The sequence below is a fragment of the Rhinopithecus bieti genome, unplaced genomic scaffold, assembly GCF_001698545.2.
Source record: "Rhinopithecus bieti isolate Rb0 unplaced genomic scaffold, ASM169854v2 scaffold_22453, whole genome shotgun sequence".
In the NCBI taxonomy this organism is placed as follows: domain Eukaryota; kingdom Metazoa; phylum Chordata; class Mammalia; order Primates; family Cercopithecidae; genus Rhinopithecus; species Rhinopithecus bieti.
Genome location: NW_016810682.1, coordinates 81,711 through 108,860, shown reverse-complemented (window position 1 = coordinate 108,860; position 27,150 = coordinate 81,711). Strand labels below are relative to the sequence as shown.

The window sequence follows — 27,150 nt, the reverse complement described above, 5'->3', positions numbered from 1 at the left end:
TTTGACATGGAGTTTTGCTCTTGTTGCCCAGGCTGGAGTGCAATGGCATGATCTCAGCTCACTGGCAACCTCCGCCTCCTGGGTTCAAGCGATTCTCCTGCCTCAGCCTCCCAAGTAGCTGGGATTACAGGTATGCGCCACCACGCCCAGCTAATTTTGTATTTTTAGTAGAGATGGGGTTTTGCCATGTTAGTCAGGCTGGTCTCGAACTCCTGACCTCAGGTGATCCGCCTGCCTCGGCCTCCCAAAGTGCTGAGATTACAGGTGTGAGCCTCCACGTCCGGCCAGTCTCTCATTGTATTTCTTTTGGACAGCACTGGCTAAGCATTAACAAAATTCTTTCACATTGATCTACCATTTTATAGTTTACAGAAAACTTTTGAGTCAGTTTTCCCGTTTTATCTCCCACAGTTCTAAAGTACATAAATTGCTTTGAATTAATGAATGAGTGAATGAACAAATAAATGAAAAGGTTCTGACCTACAGGTATAAAGCAGAGATTCATCAAGGTTAAACAGTTTTCCTAGGATCACACAAGACCAAATGGGCAAGCCAGGGCTGTGGCCCAGCCTCTTGAACTAAAATTTCCCCAATAAGGTACCTTACACCTTTGATTTGCCAGCTCTTCCAAGCCCTAGCACAATCTCCAGCATTGTATGAAACTGTCCCCTGAAATGCAACTTATTTTTCTGTAAGAGAAAAATAATAATCTTGGTGTAAAATTAAAAGGAATGTTGAATTGCAGAATTATCTGAAAATACGTGTGGTAAATCAAAACCCAAGCAATCGGAAAACCAACCACAAGTCACAGCAACTCTTCCAGGGACCTCCCCTGAGGTAAATGGCTGTTTCTAAGGACATTTCCATGCTATCAGCATTTGCTCATTAAGGAAAATAGGATGTCAGGATTTTACAGTAAAACCGAGACCAAGAAGAAGAGTGCCATGAAAGATCATTTCAGGCGGGAAAAAAAAAAAATGACATGATTCCTTTTCTGAATCTGAGCCATCCCTGGATGTCTCTCTCAATATTTACAGAAGAATTCTTGATTTCCTTTTCCAAGAAAATTAACTTGCAGTTGAATCTTTTTTAAAAAACCAAAAAGACATTTTTTAAATGACTAGTAATTTTTAAACCTCACAAGAGTTGATGATAGGCAAGGGAACGAGGTGATTCTGAGATGGGTAGAAAATGTTACCCAGGATGCCTGGTCACATTTATAGAGATGCTGAAATTCTCAGCCTGGGTAAGTTTGGGTAAGGCCAAGTTAGTGAATATCCTAAAAGAGATGAAATAATTTGGAAGCAGTGATGTGATAGTGAAATGTCTATTTTTCATTGAAAAGAGTGAGTCATTTACAAATTTTGACCATAAGGCAAAACTCAACCTATCTTCCCTCTTTCTAAACAATTGCTTTCAGCAATTTCTCTGTAATTGCCAAAAAGTTATTACTCACAAACAACTTTTTAACAATATCCAAAAAAAGCCAGAAGTCTAGAAAAGCACCCTAAATCAAGGCACACAGCAATCTCTGCAGCTTTCAATTCTCCTATCAATTTTATAATGTAAAGTCATTTTTTACTATAACACAACTAATTATAATTCAGCCACAGCACCCTGTAGTTTACAGAGCTCTTCCTCGAATTATCTTGATCCTCACACTAACCCTGCAAGGCCACAGGGATTTATAGAAGGAAAAATAAATGATCAGAAGACTAAGTGACTTGCCTAACTCCCTTCTATAGTTAGGGACAGTCCCAGCTTTCAAACCTGACTCTAAATTCAGTGCTCTTCCTGCTAGAGCAAGCTGCTGCTTTGCTTATAAAATTTTAAATAATAATAATAATAATGATCCCTTGCAATTGCCGAGAACTTTACTATTTACCAGGCCAGGCATTTTCACATGCATTTTTCATTCATTCACTCACTCAATAGTCACCGAGTGTCTGTTAGGACAGTCAGAATCTCAGGGAAGGGGTTACGGACATTTAGACAACCCTGTCCTGGATACTCAAAATATGTTAGTTGAATGGGACTGCAACATTCACATAGCAAATCTGAGAGGGTGGTAGGCTGAAGGCCCCCCCAGCCCAGCCCCAACTTACATGGCTGGTGGGCGGCAGCACACAGGGCTACCTGCCCATCCCACCTGAGCAGTGCCAACTGTGGAAGGCTGCGGCCTTGACATGAGAGATCTCCGTCGTCCTTTTGACTGACACATGGGCCAGGCACTTGGAAGGCAACCCTGACACCCCTGAAACCCAACTCGAAACTGTGTCAAATGAGGATTCAGATTTAATAACTATCCTTTCATCTCAGCAAAACAGCCGTGCAGCCCCTTGGCTTACAGACAAAAGACGAACGGCAGTCACCAACACACAATGTCCTTCGGTGCAAATAGCATTAGTTTAGCAGTCAAGAGGTGTAGGTGGCTCTGACGCTAACTCTCTGTGTGATCTTAGCCAACTCACTTAGCCTCTCTAGGCCTCAATTTTCCCATTTATATAATAGGAGAAGAATGTTTGCCCTGTTTGCTTTGTGAGGCTGTTTTGAAGATAGAAATACAGACGGTTGAGAACAAGCTTTGCAAAACATAAAATAAAGAGCACGTGCAGTGGATTAAAATCCCTAGTGTTTCTTATTACTGTGTAACATACCACCCAATTCCAATGACCTGAACCTCTCAACCAGGCTCCAGTGAAAAAAGACAGCAGCCAGGCCCTGGGTGAATTTAACTCGGCCTCAGATGCCACTGCGCTGCGCCTCTCAAGCCCCTCCGAAGGCTTGAGCTCTGTAGACTGAATGCCCACATTCCTGGCAGACCGCCCACCTTCCTGAGATGACAGGGGTCCCTGTGTGCCCCGGGGACTTTGCCTGCCTTGCCACACACTCTGAAAACCATAGCCACCACACATCGCACTCTTCCTACAATCTGTCACCTCTCGTGTGCCCATCAAATTCATCGGTGACCAAAAAAAAAAAAAAAAAAAAAAAAAAAAAAAAATTTTGGGATTAAAACCCCAGTTCAGAAATTCCCAGTTACACTGTTTTAGAGCTGAACTTGTTTCTTAAAAGGCAGTTCTAATTAGAGTGACATTTTGTCCACTGTGGTTCTTAGTTATGAAAATAATGAGCTATGAAATTCCAATTTATTGTTGACAACTTAAACGGCCAGGCACCGGAGCGGCGCATAACTTCCGAGTGCCACTCTACCTAGTGACAAATCTATTCCGGCTGTGGGAGGCTGCTCGCTGGGTTTGGAAGGGTCCTTGTCCCCCTCAGTCTCCATGGGAGATTTAGAGGCTCCACAGCACCAGAACATGAGCACCCCGTGTTTGGATGTCCCCTCTGAAAAAGGCTCAGTATCTTGCCCTGAGATTTCAAACAGTGAGCAAAATGTCGGCTCAGCAAAGATGCCTCAGCAAAAACAAAGGAAAGGCCTTCTTTCTCTCTCCCTCTCTCTCTCGGTACAATGAAGAGGCTCCACAAAAAGATATCTAGGAGCCTTTTGGCTCTAGAAGTCTGATGCTGAGATAGTCTAAAATATTGTGCTCTCTCTCTCTTTCTCCTGTCTTGTCATTTATCTATCTCTTTCTATTTCTCTGCCTTTTAAAATCACTCTCTTTTCTCTTTGTCTTCTTTTTCTCTTTTTCTTTTCTCTATCTCTCTGTCTTCCACTTTTCTTCTCTTGCTCCCATCCGCCTGCCTAAAACAACCATCTAACAAGAAAACCGTGCTAATGTCCTGCAATCGCCCCCTAACTCTGGGGTTCATTTGCTTTCTGAGTGCTAAACAGGAGTGAAGCCCACAGCCCCCACAGCTCAGTTAACCTGCACTGGGCTGAAGGATGAGGAATGAACCCTGGGATCAAGGTCCCCAAAGGAGCTGCCAGACCCCTGGTCCTAAAACTTCTTCCCTTGGCCTCAACCAAGCAGCCTCCCCAAGGTTATTAGAAGCTGTTGCTCCTTCCATCTGAGAGAATTTCTTGAATTCCAGCAGATGAAAGGGAAGGAGCCAGCAGAAAGTCACAATGTCACTGACATACTTCAAAATATTTATTTCCTATTCAGGCGTCTGTGCTCAAACCATAATGCAAGTTACAGGACAAAGGTTGTTTTCTGACCCGGGGAAAGAAATAGTGAGAAAGCACTGAACGGCTAAACCCAAGAAAGCTCCTGCCTGCCAGGGCAGATCTAAAACAAGATCACATGCCCAGAAACAAACCTGTGGCTTTGTTTCGGGGGTATGGTGAGACCCACATGGTCTAGGGGTCCTTTAGGTGTCATCACAACCCAGGTACTGCCTGACTAGACAAACCTGTGTCAGTCACTTTGCCTCTCTAGGTTTGTTTTCTCATCTTAAAATGTGCTTCATTGGATCATGCGGAGGCCACTGAGAAAATAAACGGGAGTGCTAAAAGGCTGCATGGCCCTATGGGAGAAGCCTCATTGTTACTATTTTGTTTGCAGCAAATCACCAGGTCAAGTGGCAACTTTCAAATGTCACATTTGAAAGTTGGTGTTTGGGTTTTTTTTTTTTTTTCCTTCTCTCTAATTTAACTTATATTTTGGATGCTTGTCACTACAATGGAAATAAAAACATAGAAAAGGAAAATACTGCAGCCCAACATAACAAGGTTGATAATAACCCAAAACTGAAAATAATGGCTGACTTTTAAAAGTGGAATATGCTTTCAAAAACATTAAAATGAAACATTGAACTCTGGTTATGTGATATTAAGGATTTTCCAACCAGTCCTACTCAGGGACCCGGCCTCGCCTAGGATGTATAAGGGAAATTCCCAAGAACGTCTTTCTCTTGAGTTCTTTAGAACAATTCACCAGGCTTTCAGAAAACATGTCATCCCTCCTGACTAAGTCACCCTATTCCACATGTCACTAGAGACAGGGGTTTCCCAGGGCTACTTGGAATTGGGGCTTTGCAAACTCTAAAGCGCTCTGCGTGTGAAACAAAATGCCGCCATGATTCTCACTATGATACTGTCATATTGGACAGCTGCTGGGTCCTGTGTCAGGTCTTTATTTGAAAGATCAAGGGAAGCCTTGAGCTCCTGCCTTTACCTGCCAAGAATTTTGCTGACACAACCATGGCTGACCCGAAGCTGCCTGGAGATGTCGCAGGGCCTGACACCTTGATGAGCAAGTTCCACTATCCTCTGGCGGACTACATCCGGGAGTGGCCGTCCATTCACAAAAACCCCCCCAAGCTGATTCACTCCTCCATGTCCTGAAACAGATCAGAAACAAAAGGAAAGGGAAAGGGTGGTTAGAACCAGTCACATAGGAGAAGCACCGCTGTGAGGACCCAGAGCCCCTCTGATCACAAATGGCCGGCAGGCTGGATGTCTTGCGCCTGGAGTCCAATCGTGCAAACTACACGAAGTCCCCAGATTGCATTTTAAAATTAATCTTAGCCTTTGTCCATCTGCAGCCAGTCTGTTGAGCTATTAACAGCAAACATCCCCATACTATTATTAGCATTTTCCCCGTAATTTTTCTAAACAATGAAATGTGTGAAGACCTCAATGTAAACGAAATGGGCACAACTTACTATGTGATGCTGAGGTCTAAGGAAGATCCTGGGGAGAAACTATGCTTTAAAATACATCACATTTAAAGAGGAAAAAAATAAAACTCGTTTCCTTTTAACAAATGTCTTTAAAAGTGAAAAGAACAACTCCAATAAACATAAATCTCAGGGAAATTTTTTAAATCAGCAATCTAATTTAAGGGCTAAGGAATTTTTAAAAAATTTAACAGCATCTGCAGAGTACTGAGGAAAAAATCAACCACTGCCTTGTTTAAAACCCTCCCCTTAAGAAGGTGAGGCTGACATGCAGACTTGACCACTGTGCTTTCTCAAAGCACACAAAAGAAATGGGTCATAGCATCTTCTACACATAGCACATTCCACTCCATGGCATGGGGATTTGTTATAAAGGAGTTTCCCTGGAATTTTTACAATGTTTTGCAGTTGACAAACAGCTTTATTATGGTGCAGGGAAAATAAAGAAACCTACAAAAGCCTCTGAGTCCCAGCTTTTACAAGGGTCCTGGCATAGATTTTAAGTAAAAGGAGTCTGAGAAAGTGCCTCCTCCACCCTTCTCTTACATCAAGGTCCAACTGGAAGGACCCAAGGACCCAAGTAAATGAAGAACCAAACCAGTAAACACAGAGCGATCCAATGCAGCAACATCATTGACTTTACAGCTGTTAATTAGTCACTCACTGACGTTGCTGAAGACTGGAGCCCAAAGCCAAGTCAAAGCATTTATTGATGCTCCTGGCAGCTCAGAGGCAAAGGAAGGAGAAACTCCCTGAACCGAGACTGGGCTAGGACTGGACAGTTCAAGGGAAAGACCTCAAAGGTCTCACACACATATATACACTCCAACTCTAAAACATGAAATATCCACCTCATCTCAGTTATTTCTTCCCAGTACTCAACTACTACCCAGGTTCATGAAACAAATCTGAAATAAAGGGAGCAAAAACCCCCGTAATATAACGTATTTCTTAAAAACTGTCCAAGCAATCCACTCAAGTTTCCCATGAATATTTCCCAAAAATGTCCAGGCTCAGGCTTATTTCAAGGAAAAACACAATTTTATAGATAACTGAAGTACATAGTTCCAGTTCTAAGCTGGATTTCTGATTTTCAAAATGATCTTTATTCAGTTTTGATTGTTCTAAAACACTCCAGATATAAGAAAAAGGAAAACCATTCCAAATAGGATTTTGCAGTTAGAAACATAATTGCATAGTTTTTCTAAAACAGAAAGACTGTAGCCACCCTGGTCAAGAGCCTTCAGAAGGCTTTGTTCTGGGGCTGGGAACACCTGTTTAAAAAGGTTGTACAGATCTTTCAAGAGCAGGCTGGATTTAAGTAAAAGAAAATGAATTCAAAATTGGTATAAGCTCATTTGGGAAAACAAAGGGCAGGCAAAGGAAGCTTAAACACCCAGCACACTTTTGATATGGCCTGGGAGTCCAGTTATTATGGTCCATCTGCAATAGTCTGTTCTCTATGTCACTGACAATTGAGACTTTCTGCCCAAAACACAGTGGCAACCTTCAGAGGACTTAAATTCCAAAAGCTGTCCTGCAGGACATTTGTAAGCACTGCAGGCTGTTTTGTATCATGGGAAAAACCCTAATGGTCTCCTAGAGCCTGGTCTCTCAAGGTGAGAGCAGGTCCCAAACCCTCTACCCTTGACCACATAGGCTGAGCTAGTAATGCTCTTTCACAATCTCATCTATAGGTCCACAGCTGACACCGGACTTGGTATGACCTGGGAGCCTCTTACCTTCCTCAACTTCCTTGAAAGGTCTCCAAGCCCCTTTGGCCTTCTCCACCATCACAATCCCACCCAATGGAGCTCTTAGAGGGTGGTGGTGAGAAGGTTTACAACTATGGCGTGAGGAAGGCCACTTACTCTGGAACTGGTCAGAAGTGAAGTCCAAAGTCTCAATGAGGCAAGGCAGGATGGGGAACAAAAAGAGGAAAAAAGAGGTGTGTTGAGAGAAGTGCAAAGAGTGGGAACCGAATGAGATAGACAAGCAGGAGAGACAGAGCCTGGAAAGGAAGCAGCAGGTTAGGCAGGCAGAGGAGAGGGAAAAGGAATAGAGAAGCCACAATAGGCCAAGAAAAGAAAGATGAAGGTGGCACACAGCGAGAGGCAACGAGAAGAGAAACTGGAGGAAGCCCAGGAAGGGGCTTCTGGAGGACAGGGGACTTCTCTAGACAGAGAAGTCTGAAGATTTCTTTGTTTTCTGGTCTTGGACATCCCAAGTCCCAGTCTGTACTTCCTACGGACTCCAATTAAGTAAGGACTCATCCCGTGAAGGGGGGACTGACACAGAGACAGAGGCAAACAAATCAGGTGAAGACCAGGAAACAGACCCACAGATAAAAGAAAAAGACAGGCCACAGGACAGGGCAGACTGGGCAGTGTTTGGAGGAGAGTGAGGAGAGAAAGACTGAATTGCAGAGGCTCCTGAGGCCTTTGTGACTCTGGTCTGGAAAGGGCTGGCCTCCATAGATGCTCCTCAGGCCCTGATAAGGACATGCTACCCACCACAGGCCCTCCCAACATCACCAAAGACCATGGCTGAGCATACGATTTTGGGGAAAGGGTCTTTGCTGACTCAGCCACAAAGTGAGCTCCAGGGACCCCATAGGATCATTAAAATTTTTCCTAGATGCACCAGAAAGAATGAAGGGGTACACAGACAGGCAAACAGGGGCACAGGGAAAGAGCAGGGAAGAAGTCTCCCTAATGGACTCTCCAATGCACAGATAGGTACTGACACATGTGGAAAGTCAGGCAGTAGACATAGATACGGTTAGACTAGACAGAGAGAGAGCTTTGCATGTGTGTATACCCATTGCCCTCTCTCTGGAATCTGAGTCCCTCCCTCTCCTCTTCTGTGAACCCTCTGAAGCCTTTGTCAGATGGTCAGGGAGACCCAAGAACCAGCTCCAGCTTTGCCAATGTGAACTTCCTGAGTCAGTCCTTTTGTCTCTCTGACCTCAATATCATATTCTGTAAAATGGGTGAAGCTGAAGGTTTAGGCCACCCTCAGGTAGGACACTGGCTATAAGTGTTTTATAACTGGTAAAGATACCTAGGGAAACAGCTCAGGAAGAGAGCAGGAGGTTACTGTGCTGATGAAAATCATGAGCCTGGAATAGTGGGTAGGGACTCCTCCAAACTCAGAAGGCCATTTCCTGGAAGCCCCTGCCCCTCTCCAAAGAAGCTATCCGGCTCTGAAGCAGTGGTGGGCGGAAGCAGTGGTAGGGGGATGGAGGGAGGGAGAGGTAACAGGAAGAAGAAACTGACAGGGCCAGGAGGAAGGTGAGGAGGTGGGACCTGATCTGATCCTCTACTACCTCAGCCACCTTCCAGGATCTACTGCACCCCCCACTCCCCATTGCTAGCAAGTTGGGGCCGCAGAGCAGGCCTACATTGTGCAAGAAAACAGTTTTGGGCCTCAGAACCGAGAGTGCTTCCAGAGAAGCCAAGGTCTTGCACCAGCTCTGGAAGCTAGGCTGGCTGGGGCCCAGCCCCCACTGTGCTGCCAGGGAGACTGAAAATGGGAGGGAGCACTTCCCACGGAGGGGGTAGATTGATGGCCAGGACAAGGAGGCACAGACATTAGTGGTTGGCTAACCCGCACCTGAAAGGAGCTGCCTTCTCCACGCTGATGCTTAGCCGAGAGACCACCAGGTCTGATGCTATCTCCCCAAGAGCTAGGGCACAACCTCAGGGCCACGGAGCTCTGGGCAGAAGGACACAGTGAGGGCCTGTGGATTTCCACCGGTGAGCAGAGAAGCGCAGGGGCTGGTGCTCCCCATCTGTCCCCATAGTTGCTCCTTGGCTGAGCCAAGGGCTTGCCCACCTCTCAGAGCATTTCCCCAACTGATTTGTTTTGGGCTTCCATTGCGAGATCAGAGCCTCCCCAGAGCCAGGCTGGAGTTCGAGCCGGAAAAGGCTGTGGAGGGCACTGGGGTCACCACAGACTGGAAACCAGTTGGTCACAGGCCCCAAACCTTGAGGAATCGTTTGGACTGGAACCAGAATGGGCAGTTCCTCTGCACAGAGCTCCCCACTGCTTTGGGGGATTACTTCAGACTCAGAAAATTGACACAAAGAGAAACTGAGCTGCCCGCAGCCAGCCCTGGCTGCCTAGACAAGCTTTCCCCTGCTTGCCAGACCACTCAGCACTCCGTGGCAGACACGAACATGCTCGCCACGGGAAGCTCTCCTTCTCTCCAGCCGGGTCTCCGCTGCCTTTGTTAAATAGGGGACCTGCGACTAGGAAAGCTGGATCCCAGGCTTTGGCGCGGGAGTGGGGGGGGGGGATTGGCGCGGGGTGGGGGGACCAGGCACAGGGAGGGCTTCTAGCCCGGGAGCAACTCCCTGACCTGCAGCCCGCAGAGACCCCGAGCGGCACCCGAGCGGAGGCTGCCAAAGCCTGGCACCTTCCTCCAGCCTGGCTCTGCAGCAAACAGAAAGGAAACGCGATTCGTTCCACTTGGAATTTCCTTGAAATCTCCGAATCTAATCCGGCGTTAACTCACCGTGAGAGGAGCGCTCATCTCACAGGAGGCTGTGCTAATGGGTGAATTGGCAGGATCCCTGCGAGCCAGGGAGCCAGGCCGGCCTTGCCCTCGCCCAAAATGACCCTTCCCGTCTCCTACACACGCTGCATCTTTCAGAGGTGGGGGTGTCTGCGTGGTGAATAATTGGCTTCCTCTTTCTTTCTTTTTGCTTTCTTATCCTCCTTTTTTAAAGGGGAGAAGCCATGAGAAAAGACGTCCTGCAGAGAAGGACCTAATGGGGTCTTTAAGGGTCTCTGTATGAACTGGCCAGCTCCTAAGCAGAAGCTGAACTCAGAAACCGCTACTTCGTTGATTTTTCAAAGCCCCCTTCTCAACTCCAGGACACCTTTGGAGCCCTAGTCCCAGTGTCCTCGCTTAGCTCTCAACCTCTTCCTCCACACATACAGACACGAGTCAGGGCCCCACTTTCCCTCCAAGCTCCAGTCTGGATCAGCCCCGTGGCTGAAAAAGGCGCCATCGGAGTAGGGGTGTGGGGCGCTGTCTGAGACTCGGACTGACCTCTCCCTACAACTTACTGCCCTCCAACTGGCCTGGCCCGGAGCCCTCTACGGGTCCAAGCCAGGGTTCTCCGAAAGAGCTGAAATGTCGCCGCCGGAGCCTTGAAAGGCTGCAGCTGGCTGCCCACGCTACGCGTTGCCGGAGGCGGGATTCCCGGACCAGGTGCTCCAGCCCCGGCGGCCAAGCGCGTTGTTTCAGGTCCCCTGTCTGGGATCCCTGCACTTTGCAAAGTTGGCTGCGCGGCTGCAGAGGTCCAAGATCCTCCTGGCCTTAGTACCTGACCCACGGTCCGGCACCCCCAACCCGGTCCCGGCGGGAGAGTGAGAGAAGCGAGCTCGCCGCCTACTTACTATGCATGGATGCAAACGGGTCGTGCTTACAGTGTATTTCCATCGGGGCGCTCCAGACTGCAGGCCGGCCCACGCCGCCGCCTCCCGGCGCCAAGGGGCTGCCCAGGGCGGATAGGTAGCCGCGCCACTAGGCCAGGCACTATGCGAGCTGGGTTCAGAAAACACTGCTGGAGCTTCGGGGTCTCTCTCAGAGCCTCCCTGCTGGAGACCGCCGGGAGCTGCGCGGAGAGGCGGGAAATGGTGCTAGCGCAGCCCGGCTAGGAGCGGGTGCCCAACTCCGGCTGGCTTCCCTCCCTGGCTGGCTCAAGCGGCGGCTCCGGGCCCAGCCCGGGGTAGCTGCGGCCAAGGCGCCCACGGCTTCGGGGGCATAGCGTAGGGGCCCGCCTCCGGGACAGCCAGCAGCCCCCGGCTCCGGGTAGGAGCAGCTCTGAGGAGGCCGCCGGAACACTCGGCCCTTGACTTCACTCAGGGGGCAGCGAGACCCGGGGGCTGCCAGGCTGGTTCCGCGGCCTCGATGCCTCTGGGGTCCTTCCTCGACCCCTCGGTCTCCGCCAGATCCTTTCTTTCTCTGCTTCTCCGAGTCTCTGGGGCTCAGACTTTCCCCTCAGCCTCTCTCCAACTGGCTCTCCGACGTCTCGGACGAAGTTGCAAAGAACTTCCTCTACAGCAGCGCGGGGTTCTTGCGGGTTTGGAGATGCTTCCGCCCCTGACGCTGGGGCCGCGACTCCGGAGTCCCCGGGAGCGTGCAGCCCTCCAACCCTGAAACCCGCTGCCTTCAAAGTTCCCGCGGCCCCCGCTGCTCGCCCATCGCTGGGACCAGGAACGGGGACACCAGCGACGGACTCTTCCTCGCCGGGGTGTCTACCTCGTGCCTACCAACTCTTCGCACCCCGCCGCCCTCCCTCGTGGGTCTGGTTCCACTGTCTTTCCGCTGCCTCTTCCGGGACGGCCGCCGTACCTGCCCCAAGCGTGGAGTGAGGAACAGAGGAGAGAGCAGAGGGTCCCCGCCACCAAGGCCGCCGGGGCTGCCGGGGCTGAGACGGAGCCGCAGCCGGCTCTGACTGCCTGCGTTGCCGCCGCCGCCGCCGGCGCTAGCCCTCCGCCTGCTCGGCGCTCACAGTGCGCCACCGCGCCGCCCCGGAGCCGCTTTCAGGACCCGCTGCGTGTGGACAGCGCCGCCCGGGGCTCAGCTCCCTCCGGGCGGGGGCGGGGCGGCAGCTAATCTGCCAATCACGCTCCACCAAGCCAATCAGAGTGGCGGCAGCCGGCCCTGGCCCGAAACACCGCCCCATTGGCTAAGCAGCCCACGGGCTCCGCCTGATTAGCGGATACCTGGGCAATGGGAGAGAATGGGGGGCGGGGCCCAGGCGGCGGCGCCACGTTCATTGACAAACGCGCTGGACTAAGGCCTAGTGGATCGCGGCTGTGGGGAGGGGAAAGGGGGCCCACGCATTGCATGGAGAGCCATGCTGCGGGTCCCACGCGGGCTCGACCTCCCCACCGCGACGTTGGGATCCTGGGACGCTCTCAGGGCTTAAGAGCAGCTGAGTGAAGGGTGAGAATGGGGGAAGTCTCCAGGAAAAAAAAAAAAAAATCTATGTTGGAGGAAGACAAGGAGCGCAGTAGAGATCCAGCACCATCAGGCTCGTGATGGAATCGGAGTGTGTGCATCGGAGTGTGTGCATATCTGCCAGTTCTGACCTCACTTTCCTCATCTGTAAAATGGGCAGAGTGGGGTTAACTAGATTTTAATGAAGGCTCCTTCCACAGAAATATTTCCTAATTTTATTTCCTAATTTTATCAGGTACCTACTAAACCACCACTGGCTCCTCTTCGTCCACCCTCCTCCCTCACTCCACCTGCAGGGCCCTCAATGCTGCATTACCCAAAGGCAGAGACGTTGGGGGAAGGGCGAGAATATCTCACACTCTTTTAAAGTTAGTAACTCGGGCGCACCAGTGCGCACCTGGATGGAGGGGCTAAGGCTTTGGGCCAGGTTGCCCAAGCAGAGTGGCTGGCCCTCTTTCCTGCCTCAGATCAAGAACTGCCAGACGCTTTGGGAGCTGGTGTTGCGCTTCTGTCCACTGGAGTAATTCCGCACCCAGCTCAAAGTTTCTTGAGAACCGAATGAGCCAAGTCGCGTCCAGGGCTAATAAGGGCCCCTGAAGCGGGCGGGTGTGCGGGGGCATTCTATCTGCAAGGGTCAAGCAAAGTAGCCAGGCGCGCTACAGTAGGGCAGCTTCCAGCTGACGGGAAAACCCGACCTTCCGTCTACAGAGGAAGTTCCTGTCCCCATGTAGACAAAATGGATGGATTTGTAGCAGAACTCTCTTGCTACAGAAAGGATCTTTGACTAGAGAGTCCGTTTCTTGGTGGGGTTTAAGGCTCTGAGACAACAGTCAAAGAAACTGGACCTTGAAAAGGAAGCATGTGATAGTCATTCTTCACCCAGGAAGCTATAGTTAGTTCTGTGAGTCATCTGGGCCCTGGCACAAGAAATACGCTGAGGATTCCCTTGCCCCCAGCAACCCACAGGAGTGGTCTGAAGACTCACTTTGTATTTCAGGAGTGATGTTCCGCTAATATTAAACATAAATCCACCAAAACAAGGGCTTTGAGATGCCTGTTCCAGGACTGGGCTTGTAAGGAAGATAGAGTACAGGGTGATCATGGGAGTATTCCTAGGTTATCCTCTTGTTTTATTCTCTGCTTCGGTTTGCCTTCCTCTGCCTTCTCTCTACTCACGCTCTACTTCTCAAACTCCTGCACTGGGTCGACCCTTGGGCCCACCTTCTGTCCCTGTTCCACACCCAGCTGTCCCTGACCAGTAGACAAGTTTCCGGGGCTGACACCCGTCCCCACCCCCCACCAGGGCACAGCTGCGGAAAACGGCCCCAGGCGGGCCTCTGGGGACCCAGGAGGCTGCAGTGCGCGCTGGGGTGGAGTGGCGGCGTTATCTCTTCTTTGTCTGGAACCCTGCCTGTCCGGATCTTCCCCTTTCACCCCAGGCCTTGGAGCAGGAAGGTCGCAACAGCACAGAGGGACAGGGATGGAATAGAGTTCCCGCACTGGCTTCACCCGATGGCGCCCAGTGGGTCGGAAATGACCAGAATTCAGATCCTCGGCTCAGACTCAACATGGCGGCTTGCACACCTACTGGAGAGGCGGGAGTGCGGGACGCCCTGAGGGATGCAGCCAGTGACACCCCCACCCCCAGCCTCTCTTGTTGAGCTCAGGCCTACAAACCCAGGTTCTCTAGAATCTTAGCGCTAAAAGGGTTCCGAGGCTATGCTTTCTCCATTTCACAGGTGCAGAACCCGAGGCCCAGAGGCAGGATACGACTTGTCCAAAGTCACACAGCAAGTCCGGGGTAGAAGAAAGGCTGCGGGCTGGAAACTTTTCTCAAAAGGGCCTCTCCAGAGCCGCTCTCGGGATAGTGAGGGAGGGGCGATGCTGCCAAATCGAAGAACTCGGCTGGAATATGCCCGCACACGCAGGTTTTCCTTCGGATACCAGTGAGACTTGTATAGAAGCCCCAGGGCATTGCCCGAGCAGGAGTAGCGCCGATTCCCTGTTTCACACGGTAGGTGTTCAGCTTCAGGACAGTGTTCTGCTGCGTGGCACACACAGGACCCACCTTACCTCTGCACCCAGAACAGCCCCCTCCCGCACCTCGCGGCGTTCTTGGGGAAAGGAGTTTCCCCCTGGGTGGGGATGATTCATCACTGCCCAAGTGGGCCGCCTCTGGAAAGTTCCAACCTCAAAAGGCGCGACCAGACCTGATACCGTGATCACCTAGCCCAGCCTTACAGGTCACCAAACGACAGCCCAGAGAGGTTACGTGACTAGCTCGAAGCTGCACAGCAAGTCCACGGTGGAGCCGGGCTACTGCGTCTCAGTCTTGTCTCTGAACGCCCACGAGCCGCAGCCTTGGTCCAGGAGAACACGACTAGCGCGGAGCTGGTCTCACCGCGGCTCTCAACGTAGTCGGGCCTCTGTGATCTACAGTGATGCCCTTTCTTTCTCCCAGTAGCAGAGCTTTGGGCCGGGCCCTATGCTAGGCGCTGGGGACAGGAGACCGCGAAAGGAAACTATCCAGGACGAAACTCATTTATGTAAACCGAATTGCCTTTGAAAGTTTTAGTACTGAAAGACAGCCCATTGAGAATAATGTTTGAGAAGCCAGAGACCTCGCTTCACTGGGGACACACCCCCTCCCGGCGTTCCCTTTCTCGCCTCCCAGCGCACTGCATTACCGCCGCTTCAGGATGTGGGGGCTGCTAACAGTACTCTATTAGCCTGACATCGACTCCCTCAACCCAGGTGCAGCCCATTTCCCTGTTCTTGCTTCTGACAACGTGAGGCCCAGTAGGGCTCAGACTGGTTGCTCAGTTCTGGAAAGATCAGGGATGCTGCCAGCATGGCTGTCTCAACCCATTGAGTTCTCTCTAAACTTCATTTTTAAAAAATAAAAAAATTAAGTATCAGAGGGAACGAAATTGACCTGAAATTATACAGAAAGTCAAGGCACGGCAGATTCCTGCATGATTCCTGTCCCTGGATCAGGAGTCTGCTCTACTTGACTTGGCTCTGTTTTCAGGAGTTCTTGAAGAGGAAGGAGAAAAAATGAGAATTTAACCAGGTTTTTCAAGAACCACGTAAAACCGCCTTAGTGGGGGTGTGTTATCATTACCAGCATGTTCTGCAGGCCAGGGGCGCTGGGACTAACTCTTTCTCCCAAATACTTGAGACCAGCAGCCCCTTCTAAAGTCTCTGCTTCCCAGTTTATTTAATACAGACAACAAACCCTGAGATGTGACTTCTTAGGCTCTGTGAGATGAAGCTTCATGGATAGGGGTTTGTTACTATCTATCACTCCATCCCAGGCTCATTCCAGAACTGTGAGACTTGATGCCAATGGCCAGTGGGAAAGTATTCAACCCATCCAAATCTGCCTGGGCCTAAGGACACAAGGGCTCCCATGGCAAGGAGAGACTACTACTTGCCCGATAGTAGTTTTTCTCCAAGGGAGTCCATGGAGAGAGGGGGGAATCTGTCTCTTCTCCCAGCAGGAACAGGAGGTCTAAGGGCAGAGAGGTCACCTTCCATTCCTATTCCTTCCATTACTCATGCTTTATGATCTCCTACAAGTCCCTGCCCCTCTCTGAACCTCTGTTTTCTTTCCCTACAGCAAGGAAGACATTAGAGGAGAAGGTCCTTAAGTGGCTCCCTGCTTAGTGTTGACCTGACCTTATCATGGGCTTAGAGCCAGAAGGACACACTCCCTCCCCATTGGGCAGATAGGGAAACTGAGGTTGGGGTAAGAAATGGAATATGGTTCTGAAGGAAGAAAAAGGAAGTCTATTGGCCCATGAAATACCTAGAAGTTGGGAGAAGGAAGAAGCTCTCATAGGAACCAGACCTGGACACCCCTTTGAGCACCAGCGTGGACAGCTTTTCAGCTTCCCTCTCTTCTCCAGCCCTGACCCAAGCTGGAGTGGACAGGTGGAAGTGCAGTCTCACTTGAACTGTCGCCCTTTTCCAGGCAGGCAGCTCTTCCCCAACCCATCAGTGAGGAGGGGGCGTGGCTCGCTAGATTTTAAGCCCTGGCCAGCCTAGGGCTCCCCTATCTCACCCCACCCCAAGCCCCACCCAGTCCAACTGTGCTGAGGAATGAAATGCTTTATTGATTAAACGATTATTCAGGCGATTGAACTAATCAAAGAGCCCATCGACCGTCATGAATTACATTCTTCTAGACAGCTTGTCGGGAGAGCCAGCCCGAGGACTACAGAGACCCTCTCCACAACACTCACACATCCCCGGCTCATTCCCAACAAATACACAACGCCCACTTCCAGGCTCAGGTCTCTCTGAAAGCCCATCTGCTGAGAAACCCACTGCCAGGAAGAAGGGCCTTCTGAGAATTGAGGATGGAGCAGAGGGGTTTCCAGGTACCTTTTCCTGAGCCCTCATCCTGGAAACACTCTTCTGCCTCAGATCTCTGCCCTCACTTCTCTTCAGCTAGATTTTGGAAACACAGTTATGTCCCAGGAGTTGTCCTGGGCTTGGGGTCTAAGTTTATCCTTTTTACTCTTAGGCTTGTATTTGAGGCTAGAGTAGAGGTGGGGGTTCTCAGAGGGCACAGGGATGGGGGAAGGACTTCTTGCCAGGGCCAGGAGTGTGTTTGTGCGGGAGTTTCACAGTGGTCTAGTGAGTGAAAGAGGGCCCCCAAACCTGACTCATGCCTCAGGGCAGATGGAGGCCTACTGTCTCTGATATCTCCTCTCAGACATAAACACATCCTGCTACTTACTTCTCAGGCCTGTGGGAGGTACATGGGGACCTATGCCAGAGAGGCCTCTGTGCACACAGGCACCAGAGCTGAATGCCCAGACTATGCACATGCACCCACCCACTGTGCTCCACTGGAGCGGCACCCACAGGATAAAACCTGAGGACACAGTGTGTTTATGTGTGTGTGTGTGTACACAAATACACATGCCAGTGTCAGAGGCTTATCTAGGTGAAAGTGAAGGGAGGCTGGGGGTCCCTAGAAATGTCACAACTAACCCCACAGGTGTCCACTCTCACCTTCAAGGTTGTGCCTACCACAGGAGACTTGTTTGTAGAAATGGTAGCCTCAACAGTGCCCACTGCACACCAAGAGGCACATGCCCCGAATTCACACCTTCATTCCTGGTTCTGTCTCCCAATAGAATGGAAACTGGGCCTTACTATGCACATGCTAAACACCACGGGTCTCCATAGGCCCCAGACTCACGTCTAGGAGTTTGCCTGGAGACACAATGTGAACATTGGCATTTATGCATTGGACAGCTGTTGACATCCAAAAACGGAAAGGTCAGTGTAGCCACCTGTTTCTCACTTCCAAAATCACTTGGGATATAACAGGTGAACGCAGACCATTAAAATAGTGGATGTACACTCAGATATTTCCCAATTACATAAATAACACTCATAGTAGCCACACATTTTGGATACCTAGAAGAATATACACACAAATACTAACTTATAAACACACACGAATACCTCACAGGTATAAAGATACACACACACACAGGCAAACAAACTTTTGGACACAAACTCATATATTTTTATATCTTTTAAAAATACATATACAGGGACACACAAACTTATTGTCAGTCAGGCACACATTGAGCCCCTTATATAAACACACAGGCCCTAACTTGCAGACCCCCGGAAGGACACCAGCATAAACATTCAGAAACAGAAAAACACAAACAAACTCACAGATACTTGGACTGATGCAGAAGTGTGTGAACAGACAGGTGAAAAAACATAACAAACAGGCCGCAGTTAGACAGACAGTCTCTACGAAAATGCGGGCACCCCCTCCTCCTCCAGGGTCACCCTGCGTGGGGACCAGGGCCTGGCTGTGTCCCGGAGTTTGCACGTCTGGAGCCCGCATCGCGGTCCTACCTGTCCTGTTGGTCCGAGGAGTCGGATAATTTTTCTCTAAATCCATTTTGATTTTTCAGGACTTGATGGAATGGACAGGGAAAAAAGTTTCCACTTTTTTGTGCCTTTTTTTTTTCTTTTTTTTTTCTTTTGGTGTCAGGGGCCGCTCACAGGTCGGAATAATTCAAGCCTTCCGCTCCCCCGCGGAGCTGGGGTAGCTGATCACTGAGCTGAAACTAAACGTTTTAGGTGGAAAAAAAGCGTCCGAAGGCACCGTGAAATGATTAAGGAACTAAAGAGCTTCTCGCCATGTGAGATCATGTCCTGTTCTCGCCAACATCACAAGATGTCCCCAGACACGCCGCGCCCCCAGCGCGCCGCCCCGTACAGCCGGCCCGGAGCGAGGAAAGGGTAGGCGCTGCGCTGCCTGGCCTGCTCAGCGCGCCAGACGTGGCGGACCGGGCCGGGCCAGAGTAGAGCGGGAAGCCGGGAGAGCAGCAGTGCTGCTGCCGCGCCGCCCTAGACTTTTATAGGGGTTGGGGGGGAGGGAAGGAAGGCTTCAGACTGCGCCGGGCGCTAGCCAGCGCACCTACGGGAAGGGGCAGACCGAAGCCGAGCCCGGGAGCCCGGGTCTCGCAGCCGCACCCTCTATTAAGTTCTTCGCTTGGGAGTCGCGGCCCTCTGCGCTGTGCGCGGGGCCTGTGACATCTCCATGTGCAAATCCCGATGCTTAGACGGGCGCAGGCCGGGTTTTTGTTTTTAAAGAAATTAACTGCTCGGCCACGCAGGTGCTTTTGAAAGGGGTTGCAAAGGCTGGCAGTGTTGCCAGGCACAGAGGGGACGCTCCGGTTTACTCAGATTCACCCCTAGGGCGGCGCCCGACCCCAGGGTTCCCAGCCATCCAACCCCCACCCCAGTTTGCTGGGGCCCTGTCTATTGCTGGGCCCCTGACCCTAGGGCAGCGCCAGATCCCTAAAGCCCCCAGGTCCCATCCAGTCTCCTGGTCCCAGAACCCCTCCCCACATCAAGTTCCATTCTGGCCCAGAGCATGGAGGTTAAGCTGTGAAATGTTGGAGATGAAATCCGGGCTTCCGCTTTGGAGCACCCGGGCAGAGCAGAACATCTCAGTAGCTCCTGGAGACTGACTAGAGTTCCAGACACCTTACCCCGGCCCATAAATGGAAGCGCATTGTCCCGGAGCCCTGAGAGGTTGTGGAGTCCCAGAGCCCCAGGACTTGATTCCAGAGAGGAAATCAGATCTAGAGAGACCGGGCAGAGGTGTGGCATGGCCAGCCCTCTCTCTTCGGCCCAGGCTCAAGCCTCCCTTCCCTGTGCCCCTCCCCAGTCTCGAGTTAGTTCAGCTGCTGGACCTGGCCACTGGAAGCCTGTGGGGCCCTGCAGCGGGGTGGTCGCAGGGGAAAGGTTCTCCAGGGCGGGGGAGCGCTCCGTAGGAGGACTCTTGGCCCGCCGGACAATGGCAGTTTTGGAGAGTGAATCGTCCTCAGCAAGAGTGTTGTTTGTTTTTTGGAGGGGGTGGTCACGAGGCTGGGTCGCAACCTAGGGGGAAGAGCCTAGAGCTCGAGGAAAGGGGGGCCCCCGGCGGCAACTGGACATCACATATCCACTGAGCAGATTTCGCCACAATCGGAAATGTGGCTGTGGATTCCCGGGCGGCCCCCCCACCAAGTGGTCTGCGCAGTTCCCCAGCGCCGCCTCCTCTCTGCAGCCTGCCGGCCCGTGTCCCTACCCCGCAATTTGATTTTTGGCCATCTCCGAGCGCTCGACTCATTCCCTCCGCAGCCTAGCCCCAGCCCACGCCGGGAGGCAGCGCCTGGGAGGTGCGGCCTGTCCGCGCCCGGAGATCAAAAGCCCTCCTGGAATTGACATTTCACCCCGGGCTGGGGGCGGGGGTGTTGGTGTTTTGTTGTTGTTGTTGTTTCCATGTAGAGGGTTTGTTTTGTTTTTGTTTGTTTTCTGTGAGTTTTCATTTATCCATGGGAGATTCTTTTGTTTCGGGTGTTTTGCGTGTTGTTTTTTCGTGGGATTGATTTTAGCGGGTTTTGCTCTGTAAGTCCTGGTCTTTGGGGTGAGTTTTGATTTTGTGTGATTTTGTCCTTTGTCTTTGCAGGCTGTCTTCTTGTGTGTCGTTTGTAAGGCTTTTCCTTCTCCGCGGTGTTTACATGTGTTTTGATTTGGTGTGAGTGGGTGTCGTTTGTGTGTGTGCTGCCTTAGGGAATTTCGTGTTGTGTGTGTTTTGTTTCCCTCGATTTGGATTTTATTTTTTTGAGCTGTATGTTTTGATAGGGGCTGGGGTTATGTTTTCATGTGTTGGCTTTAGTTTTTGTGTTTGTGAGATGCTTTGGTGAGAGTTTGCATGTGTATTTTGGCTTTTGTGGGGCTTTGGGATTAGGGAGGGGACATCAGCCACTACTCCGTTCCTGCCCACACCCATGAAGGGCAGAGGATCAGGCCAAGCATCACGAATCGTGGGTTCGCCGCGCTCCGCCGCATCGCGCTCTGGACGCTGGAGACCAGAGGCAAACAAATGTGGTTCCCGAGGGGGCGCCCGCTGGTCGTCAAAACCTCGCGGGCCCGGAGGCGCCGGTGCTGGGTCAGAATCACAGAGCCCCCCTCGCGGGGTACCGAGGCCCAGCCGCCGTCCCCTTGCCCACCCCGTCCCCTGTGAGTCGGTCTCCCCTTGCGCCTGGACAGCGTGCTTCGGACCGTCCGGACTCCCGCAGCGTTGGCCCAAGGGGCGGGTCCCCGCAGCGGAGCAGGTGACGAACCACTTCGGAGGACACGGAATGGACGCTGCGGCCCTAGAGATACTGGACAAGGGGCCGTAACGCGGGGAGTCTAGGCTCAGATGGGCGTCGGGATCCCGGGAAAATCCCCCATCTCCCTTGACCGCAGCCCTAGAATCCCAGAAACCCAACTCCGCGCAGCTTTCGGTTCGGAGAGCCCGCCCTGGTTTGCAAGCACAGATACATGTGCCCACACCCGAACACACGCAGACACCGCCAGAGAGCGAGACAGCGAGCGGGCGCCTCCGTAGCAGTGGCCTGTGGGGCGGAACCGGCGCTGGCGCCGCCTCAAGGGGAAACCGAACTGTAGTGACCGGAAATGTTCCGAGGACGGAATAAGCCATTCCTTCTGTCCACGTTGCTAGGACTTCTCCAGCTCAGCACACCTTGCTTTGTTTAATGTTACACGAGGGACAAGAGGAGAGGCAAATTTAGAAGCAGAGACACATGCTGGCTCAATCGGCGAGGAAATACAAGCAGAGTCTATACAGAAAGAAATATGGAACGGGGAGACTAGACAGTGGGGAAGGCAGATTGGAGGCCCCGGAAGGGGGCTGGTGCGGAGACTCCTCCAGGCCCCTGCTCGCTCTGGCATTCTGTGAGAAGGAGCAAGCAGAAACCGAAAACAGAGAGTGACAGGAAAAGAAAAGAGACGCAGAAGGGGTTGGCCTAGGCACGCTGCGAGCTTCCCTCCAGCTAAGACGCTGAGGGCAAGGGAGGGGGAGGCCGACGTTGCCAGGCGAGGGGCCAAGGTCGGGCTCTTTAACTCAGCCAGGAAACATCGTGGGGGGCTCCAGGGCTCCTGGAGCCCGAACTGGAGCTCAGTTCCGGCCCGGTGCCCCTCTTCCCTAAACGCCTAGCCCGGAATCTAGCAAAGGCTGGGCCATCGCCGTCCGCCGCTGGGCCTCCCTCTGTGCGAGTCCTGGGAGAAGCCGCAGGGAACGACTCTGGCACTGGGGCTCGGCTCCGGAGCTCGCGCAGAGCGTGAGTGGGAGCCGACATCCAGGCAGGAGGCAAAGAAGAGGCCCCGCCCTAAAGCTAAGGGCCCAGTTCTCCGAGAGCCTGTGGCCGGAGCTGGACTCACAGGATTCGGGGTCCGCACAGCGCGCACGTGGTACCGCATCTTCGGCAGGCGGCGCCCCTAATGCCCAGCCCCGCCCTGCTTCGTTTGCCCGGCCTGAACGGTGTCAGCATTGAGGGTGGACGCCGAGTCGCGGAGAGTTGGTCCCTTGCGGTATAAACTTGGGGCTTGCCTAGGGGCGGTGCCGGGATGGATGGGGGCGCCTCTCCAACTGCAACTTCCCCAGCGCAAAGCGCAAAAAGCGCACATCGCGGGCCAGCAGCAGCCTCGGGGTTTCAGGCGGCGCCCGCGGCGGAAAGGAGCTGAGGATTGGTTTGGGTCAAAACACCCATTTCAGCTGGCAGTGGGGTCCTCTGCGCATACAGGGCTTCGAGCTCCGGGTGCTGGCTCGCTGGGGCACCATGTGCCAGCGACTCGCCACCTGGAAATACTTGTGTTGCGCTAGAATACGCGATGGGTCTGTGTTCGGGTAACCTGGGGCTCATGGTGGGTTGTTGCTGTTGTTGTTTTACTTTACCGCTTTTCTTGCTTTCATTAGAAATGTTACTGAGAGAAGCCTCAAAGAGCGCAGACCTGGGTCGTTTGGATGGGTTCATTTCAACTCAAATCCAGTAATTCAATTCAGTTCCACGACTGGTTTCCAGCGCACAGGTACACATGGCAGACGTCAAGTGTATGCCGTATGCATATGCACAGAGACGCTATATGAAGGCAACTCTTGGAGAATTTTGAGATAAAATTCACTCTCCTGGAGTTACATTCGCAATATATGAATATGGAAAACAGGCAATCAGTTGTATTTAAAATTTGCCAACACGTCCCAGCAATCCACTCTCACCTAAGAATCCAAAATAGGGCATTGAAAAGATTTACTGGCATTCTGGTTGTTTAACATTGAAAACAAGTGTAAATCAGTTCATTTCTCTTTATATTTCTTTTCAAATTTAACAATACCATAATAAGTGTAAGTAATAAAACCATATTTTGCTAAAGAAAGTTTGCACATAGGATGTTTTATTTCTATCAGTACTTATACGATGTTCTGTTAGCTCTCCTCACCCCCTTTTCTTCTATTTTACCGTGTGATGTGAGCTTTAAATATTCATGCGTTGGCCCAGACTTGCATTTATTTAATGTGTTTTAAACTAATAACATTTTAATGTGATATAATTTGATTCCATGAAGTATTGGAACATAAAAGAGCCTACTTCACAAGCGATTTTGAGTGAGGGTGAGCGCACAAGCTAAAGGATTCTTTTAGTTTTGGACGCAGATCAGAGTGTTAAACGGAAGTGAGGCGCGCCTTTAAGTAGGCCCTTTAATATTCTCGCTTACTTCATTCTCCATTTTTCTGTAGTAACTTCAGAGCTGTGGGAGAGGATCACCCCAGGATTGGGGTGCTTTCCCTGGAGCCTGCCATGTGAACCTGCAAATCGCCAAGTGAATACCTCAGCCTCAGGGCAGGTTGTGGGCTGATTTCTATTTTTTCTTTTGGGAGGAAAGTCTTTTGGGAAGGTCAGAGGACTACAGGATATGAAGTCTGGATTTGAGAATGTGCCGGAAATAAAACTGTGCTCTAAAAATCTTTCAGATTTGCTGCTGATTCGCTATCTTTAGCAACCCAGCCCAGAGTAAGATGGAAAAGATGAGCCACGCTTGGGCCAAAGCACCTTTGAGATGAGCCCTGAAGCCAGTCTCAGTGTTTAGCCATCACCAGAGACACTTCCAAAGCCTTAACTTTTCCTTCACTTTGTACTGGGGGTGGGAGCCTTCTGGCACTGAATGCAAATCTACCAAAAAAAAAATCCTCTACACAAAGAAAATTAAAATATCCCCTAATTTATTTTCAGTCGGATGAAAACCATTTGAAATATCTAATATGAGGAGCTTATGAACATAGAATCAGAAAGTCATTTTCCCCCAAATCATGAAAATATTTCTAATGGGAAATCATGACATTGTATCCTCATTATAAACACATGGTGTGGACCTATCACATAAGGAAACTCTGGCAATCTTTTACCTAAGAATCCAAAATGAGACATTGAAAACATTTGCAGTCTGAGGACAAAATATTCATACTAAATACATACCAAAATAATCATGCTAAATTATTCATACTGAAATGCTGCTATCCTTTCAACTAAAACAATTTTTAGAACAAGTATTGGTAATTTTCTGGACAGATCTTTATAAATCCTCCCAGCAAAACATTTAAGAAATATGTACTCAGATTTTATTTTTATAGGATATATGTGTGTATGTGTATATATATTTTATGTATGTACATATTTACATACATACGCGTGTGTGTGTGCGTGTGTGTGTGTGTGTAAAGTTCTCTACCATAGCCGACTGAGAGTTCCAAGATGGGCTTTTCCTTGTTAAGTACAAATTCTTATAAACAAGGTATGAGATAGAAACAGTTTAGTTAATTTTTTCCTAATTTGGTACAGCAGTTGGTGTCTCATTTCTCATGCAGTTTGCATGTAGACTCATGTACCCCATGAAGTGACAAAAGAGAATCGGGGATGAAAACCTGCCGGTGTCTGCAGGCGGTGCCTCAAAGCGCTCTTTTGGACACACGTTCTTGGTGGTGGGGAGTTTGCTGTCTCTAAACCAGGCCTGACCTTTTGTCTTTTGACCTCTGATGCATGAAATTAGGTAGCAAAAGAAAATGTGAAGAAAAGGATACAAAACATGGAAAACAACCCTCCTTGACAATAGTCATTGTATCAGATCATAGCGGAGCTGCCCTACACAGCCCAAAGTGCTTCTTCATAAGGCTGCGGGTCTTCCTGGCCACTGGGTTCCTGTTCTCCTTTGTGGGCAATCTGCATTTGTTGGGGGAGGGATTAAACACTCTTTCTAATTAAGCACAGAGCTGGGTTTTGTCTTGGCTCCTTTCACCAAAGCCCATTTAGTGAGCATTTTGCTCCTCCGTTTCCTCTGAGGTCTTCTGTGTAGTCTGGGTGGCTGGGTATACCACCTGGGGCAGCTTCCAAGACCCAGAGGAAAACTCTGCCCCTTCTGGCCACCCAGGCTGAAGCTGAATCCCAGCTAGCATGGAGGGGAGAGGGTAGCAAGAGGCAGGTCATGCTCCTTGGTCCTGAAGGACCACATACCCCAAGCGAATAACCCTCCACTCTTTCTCCAGACCCAGTCAGAAAGCCTGAGGTGCTGGAGTTCCCTGACCGCTTGGCCTAACAAGTCAGCTCAGTACCCTCCCCTGTCATGAGAGCCAGGGAGGAGGGCAAGAACGTTTGCAGAGATGCCTTCCGCAAGCCTTACACAACATCCTTTGATCCTCGAAGCCACCCTGGGAAGGGGTGCACAGCCCTGGGTTAGGAGCCACAGTACAATGCCACTTGAGCTCCAGGAACTGTCCAGAAGGGAAACAGGCCTCAACTTAGATGGTAAGAGAGTGAGGGTGTGTGTAAGCAAAGAGAGATCTGGGAGAACTGTGCAAGGTACTGAAGCCAGACTCTGGAAAGGGGGAGGCTGGAGGAGACATCTCTAGAGGGTGACCCGAGATGAGCGTTGAAGGGTAAGTAGGACTTTGCTAGATAAATAAGGAACAGATGGCATAATTAAGATCTGCACTTTGCAGAAGAGGCTACTGGATATCAACATACAAGCAAAATGCTAAAAAAAGAGCTGCCCAAGGGTTTGGGAGCAATGTAGGAATGACAAATGCTTCTGAGGGAAGGAATTCACAGTGGTTTGAGGAATGGGACAAAGGAAGGAAGATGGCTAGGGTGGGCAGGCCCCTGCCGTACCACATGAAGATTGTCAGAGCAGCAGCTAAAACATATTCTCCCCTTACTATACGGAGTAAATGGACCCACAGGCCAAAGGGAAGAGGTAAGAGAAAGGCCCTAGGACCAAAGGAGAGAAACATAGGGAAGGTTACTCTCCATCAGTTTTTTGGGATTTTTATTTTTAACCTTCTCCCCTGGGAAGTTTACACAAAGTTCCCTCACAAACCTGTCTGGAAAAACAAACCAACCACCCTCAGCCTGGAATGCTCCTCATGAACCTTACCAAATCCTCTCAGGCTGTAAAGATCCCCCCAGAGCCACAGCTGGTGGCCACCATTCTCTGCTCAGGCCACATAGCCCTGAGCTCACCCTTCCTATTACCTTATGGGTTGGAGATGAAGTGTCTGTGTCCAGTTCTCACTACTCCTCCTAGTTTCCTGGCTCCCATGGGCAGGACTTATCCTCTGGGCACCAGCTCTACTGGCAGTAAGTCATTCTGTTCCCTTATAACAGTAGCTTCTGCACTTCAGTGTGAGAAGAATCACATGCAGATCCCTGGGCCCCAGCCCCAGAGAGCTTGGTGTAGTGCTATGGGACCGAGCTTGGAACCTGAATGTCTAGTAACTTCCCCAGGTGAGTCGGATGCAGGAAGTACCTGGACCATCCATTGAGAAACAATGGCTTAAAAGCTTTTTCAGAGCAAGAACTAAGCCACTGTGATTCACTGACCCCTGCCCCACTCACCAGGTCTACACCTGTCTAAACACCCTGAACTAGAACTTGTGAGGCTGGCAACATCCAGATCCCCAAAGTACCAGCAGCCATATAGACAAACTATTCCTGATTTGCCCCAAAAGGACCAAAAAACCATCTGACAAAAAAGCATCCATTACCAAAGGGTAATGGATGTGTCCCCTTCCTCTCATTTTAATTCAATTCTATTCAGCAAAGACAGCCTTGTGCTTAGTCCTGGAGGGAGAGGAGAGCCTCCTGCCTCAAGTTGCTAGAAGTCACACTGAAGAAATAAGCCTTTAATCCACACGGAAGAACTTGATCTGGCCTTTT

General features: G+C 50.7%; 2 protein-coding genes across 4 annotated transcripts in view; both read right to left on the bottom strand.

Annotated features, from left to right (window-relative positions):
• Positions 1 to 19,762, bottom strand: part of PAX5 (paired box 5) — a 201,429-nt gene extending 181,667 nt beyond the window's left edge. The window contains exons 1-2 of one of the 2 annotated variants that reach the window (XM_017892648.1): positions 18,461 to 19,762; positions 5,082 to 5,247 (exon numbers count right to left, since the gene is read on the bottom strand). In XM_017892648.1, coding sequence (XP_017748137.1) covers positions 5,082 to 5,247; positions 18,461 to 18,506 — 212 coding nt within the window. In that variant the 5' untranslated portion in view covers positions 18,507 to 19,762. Of the gene's footprint in view, positions 1 to 5,081; positions 5,248 to 10,995; positions 12,186 to 18,460 lie in introns of those variants that run through there. The other variant, XM_017892649.1, reaches the window with a different exon arrangement.
• A 949-nt stretch (positions 19,763 to 20,711) lies between these two features.
• Positions 20,712 to 27,150, bottom strand: part of LOC108542574 (uncharacterized) — a 44,122-nt gene continuing 37,683 nt past the window's right edge. For both annotated transcript variants that reach the window (XR_001889308.1, XM_017892647.1), the window contains exon 2: positions 20,712 to 23,162. Coding sequence is in view for 1 of the 2 variants with exons in the window: in XM_017892647.1 (XP_017748136.1) it covers positions 20,715 to 21,587 (873 nt within the window). In the remaining variant the exon portion in view is untranslated. The remainder of the gene's footprint in view (positions 23,163 to 27,150) is intronic.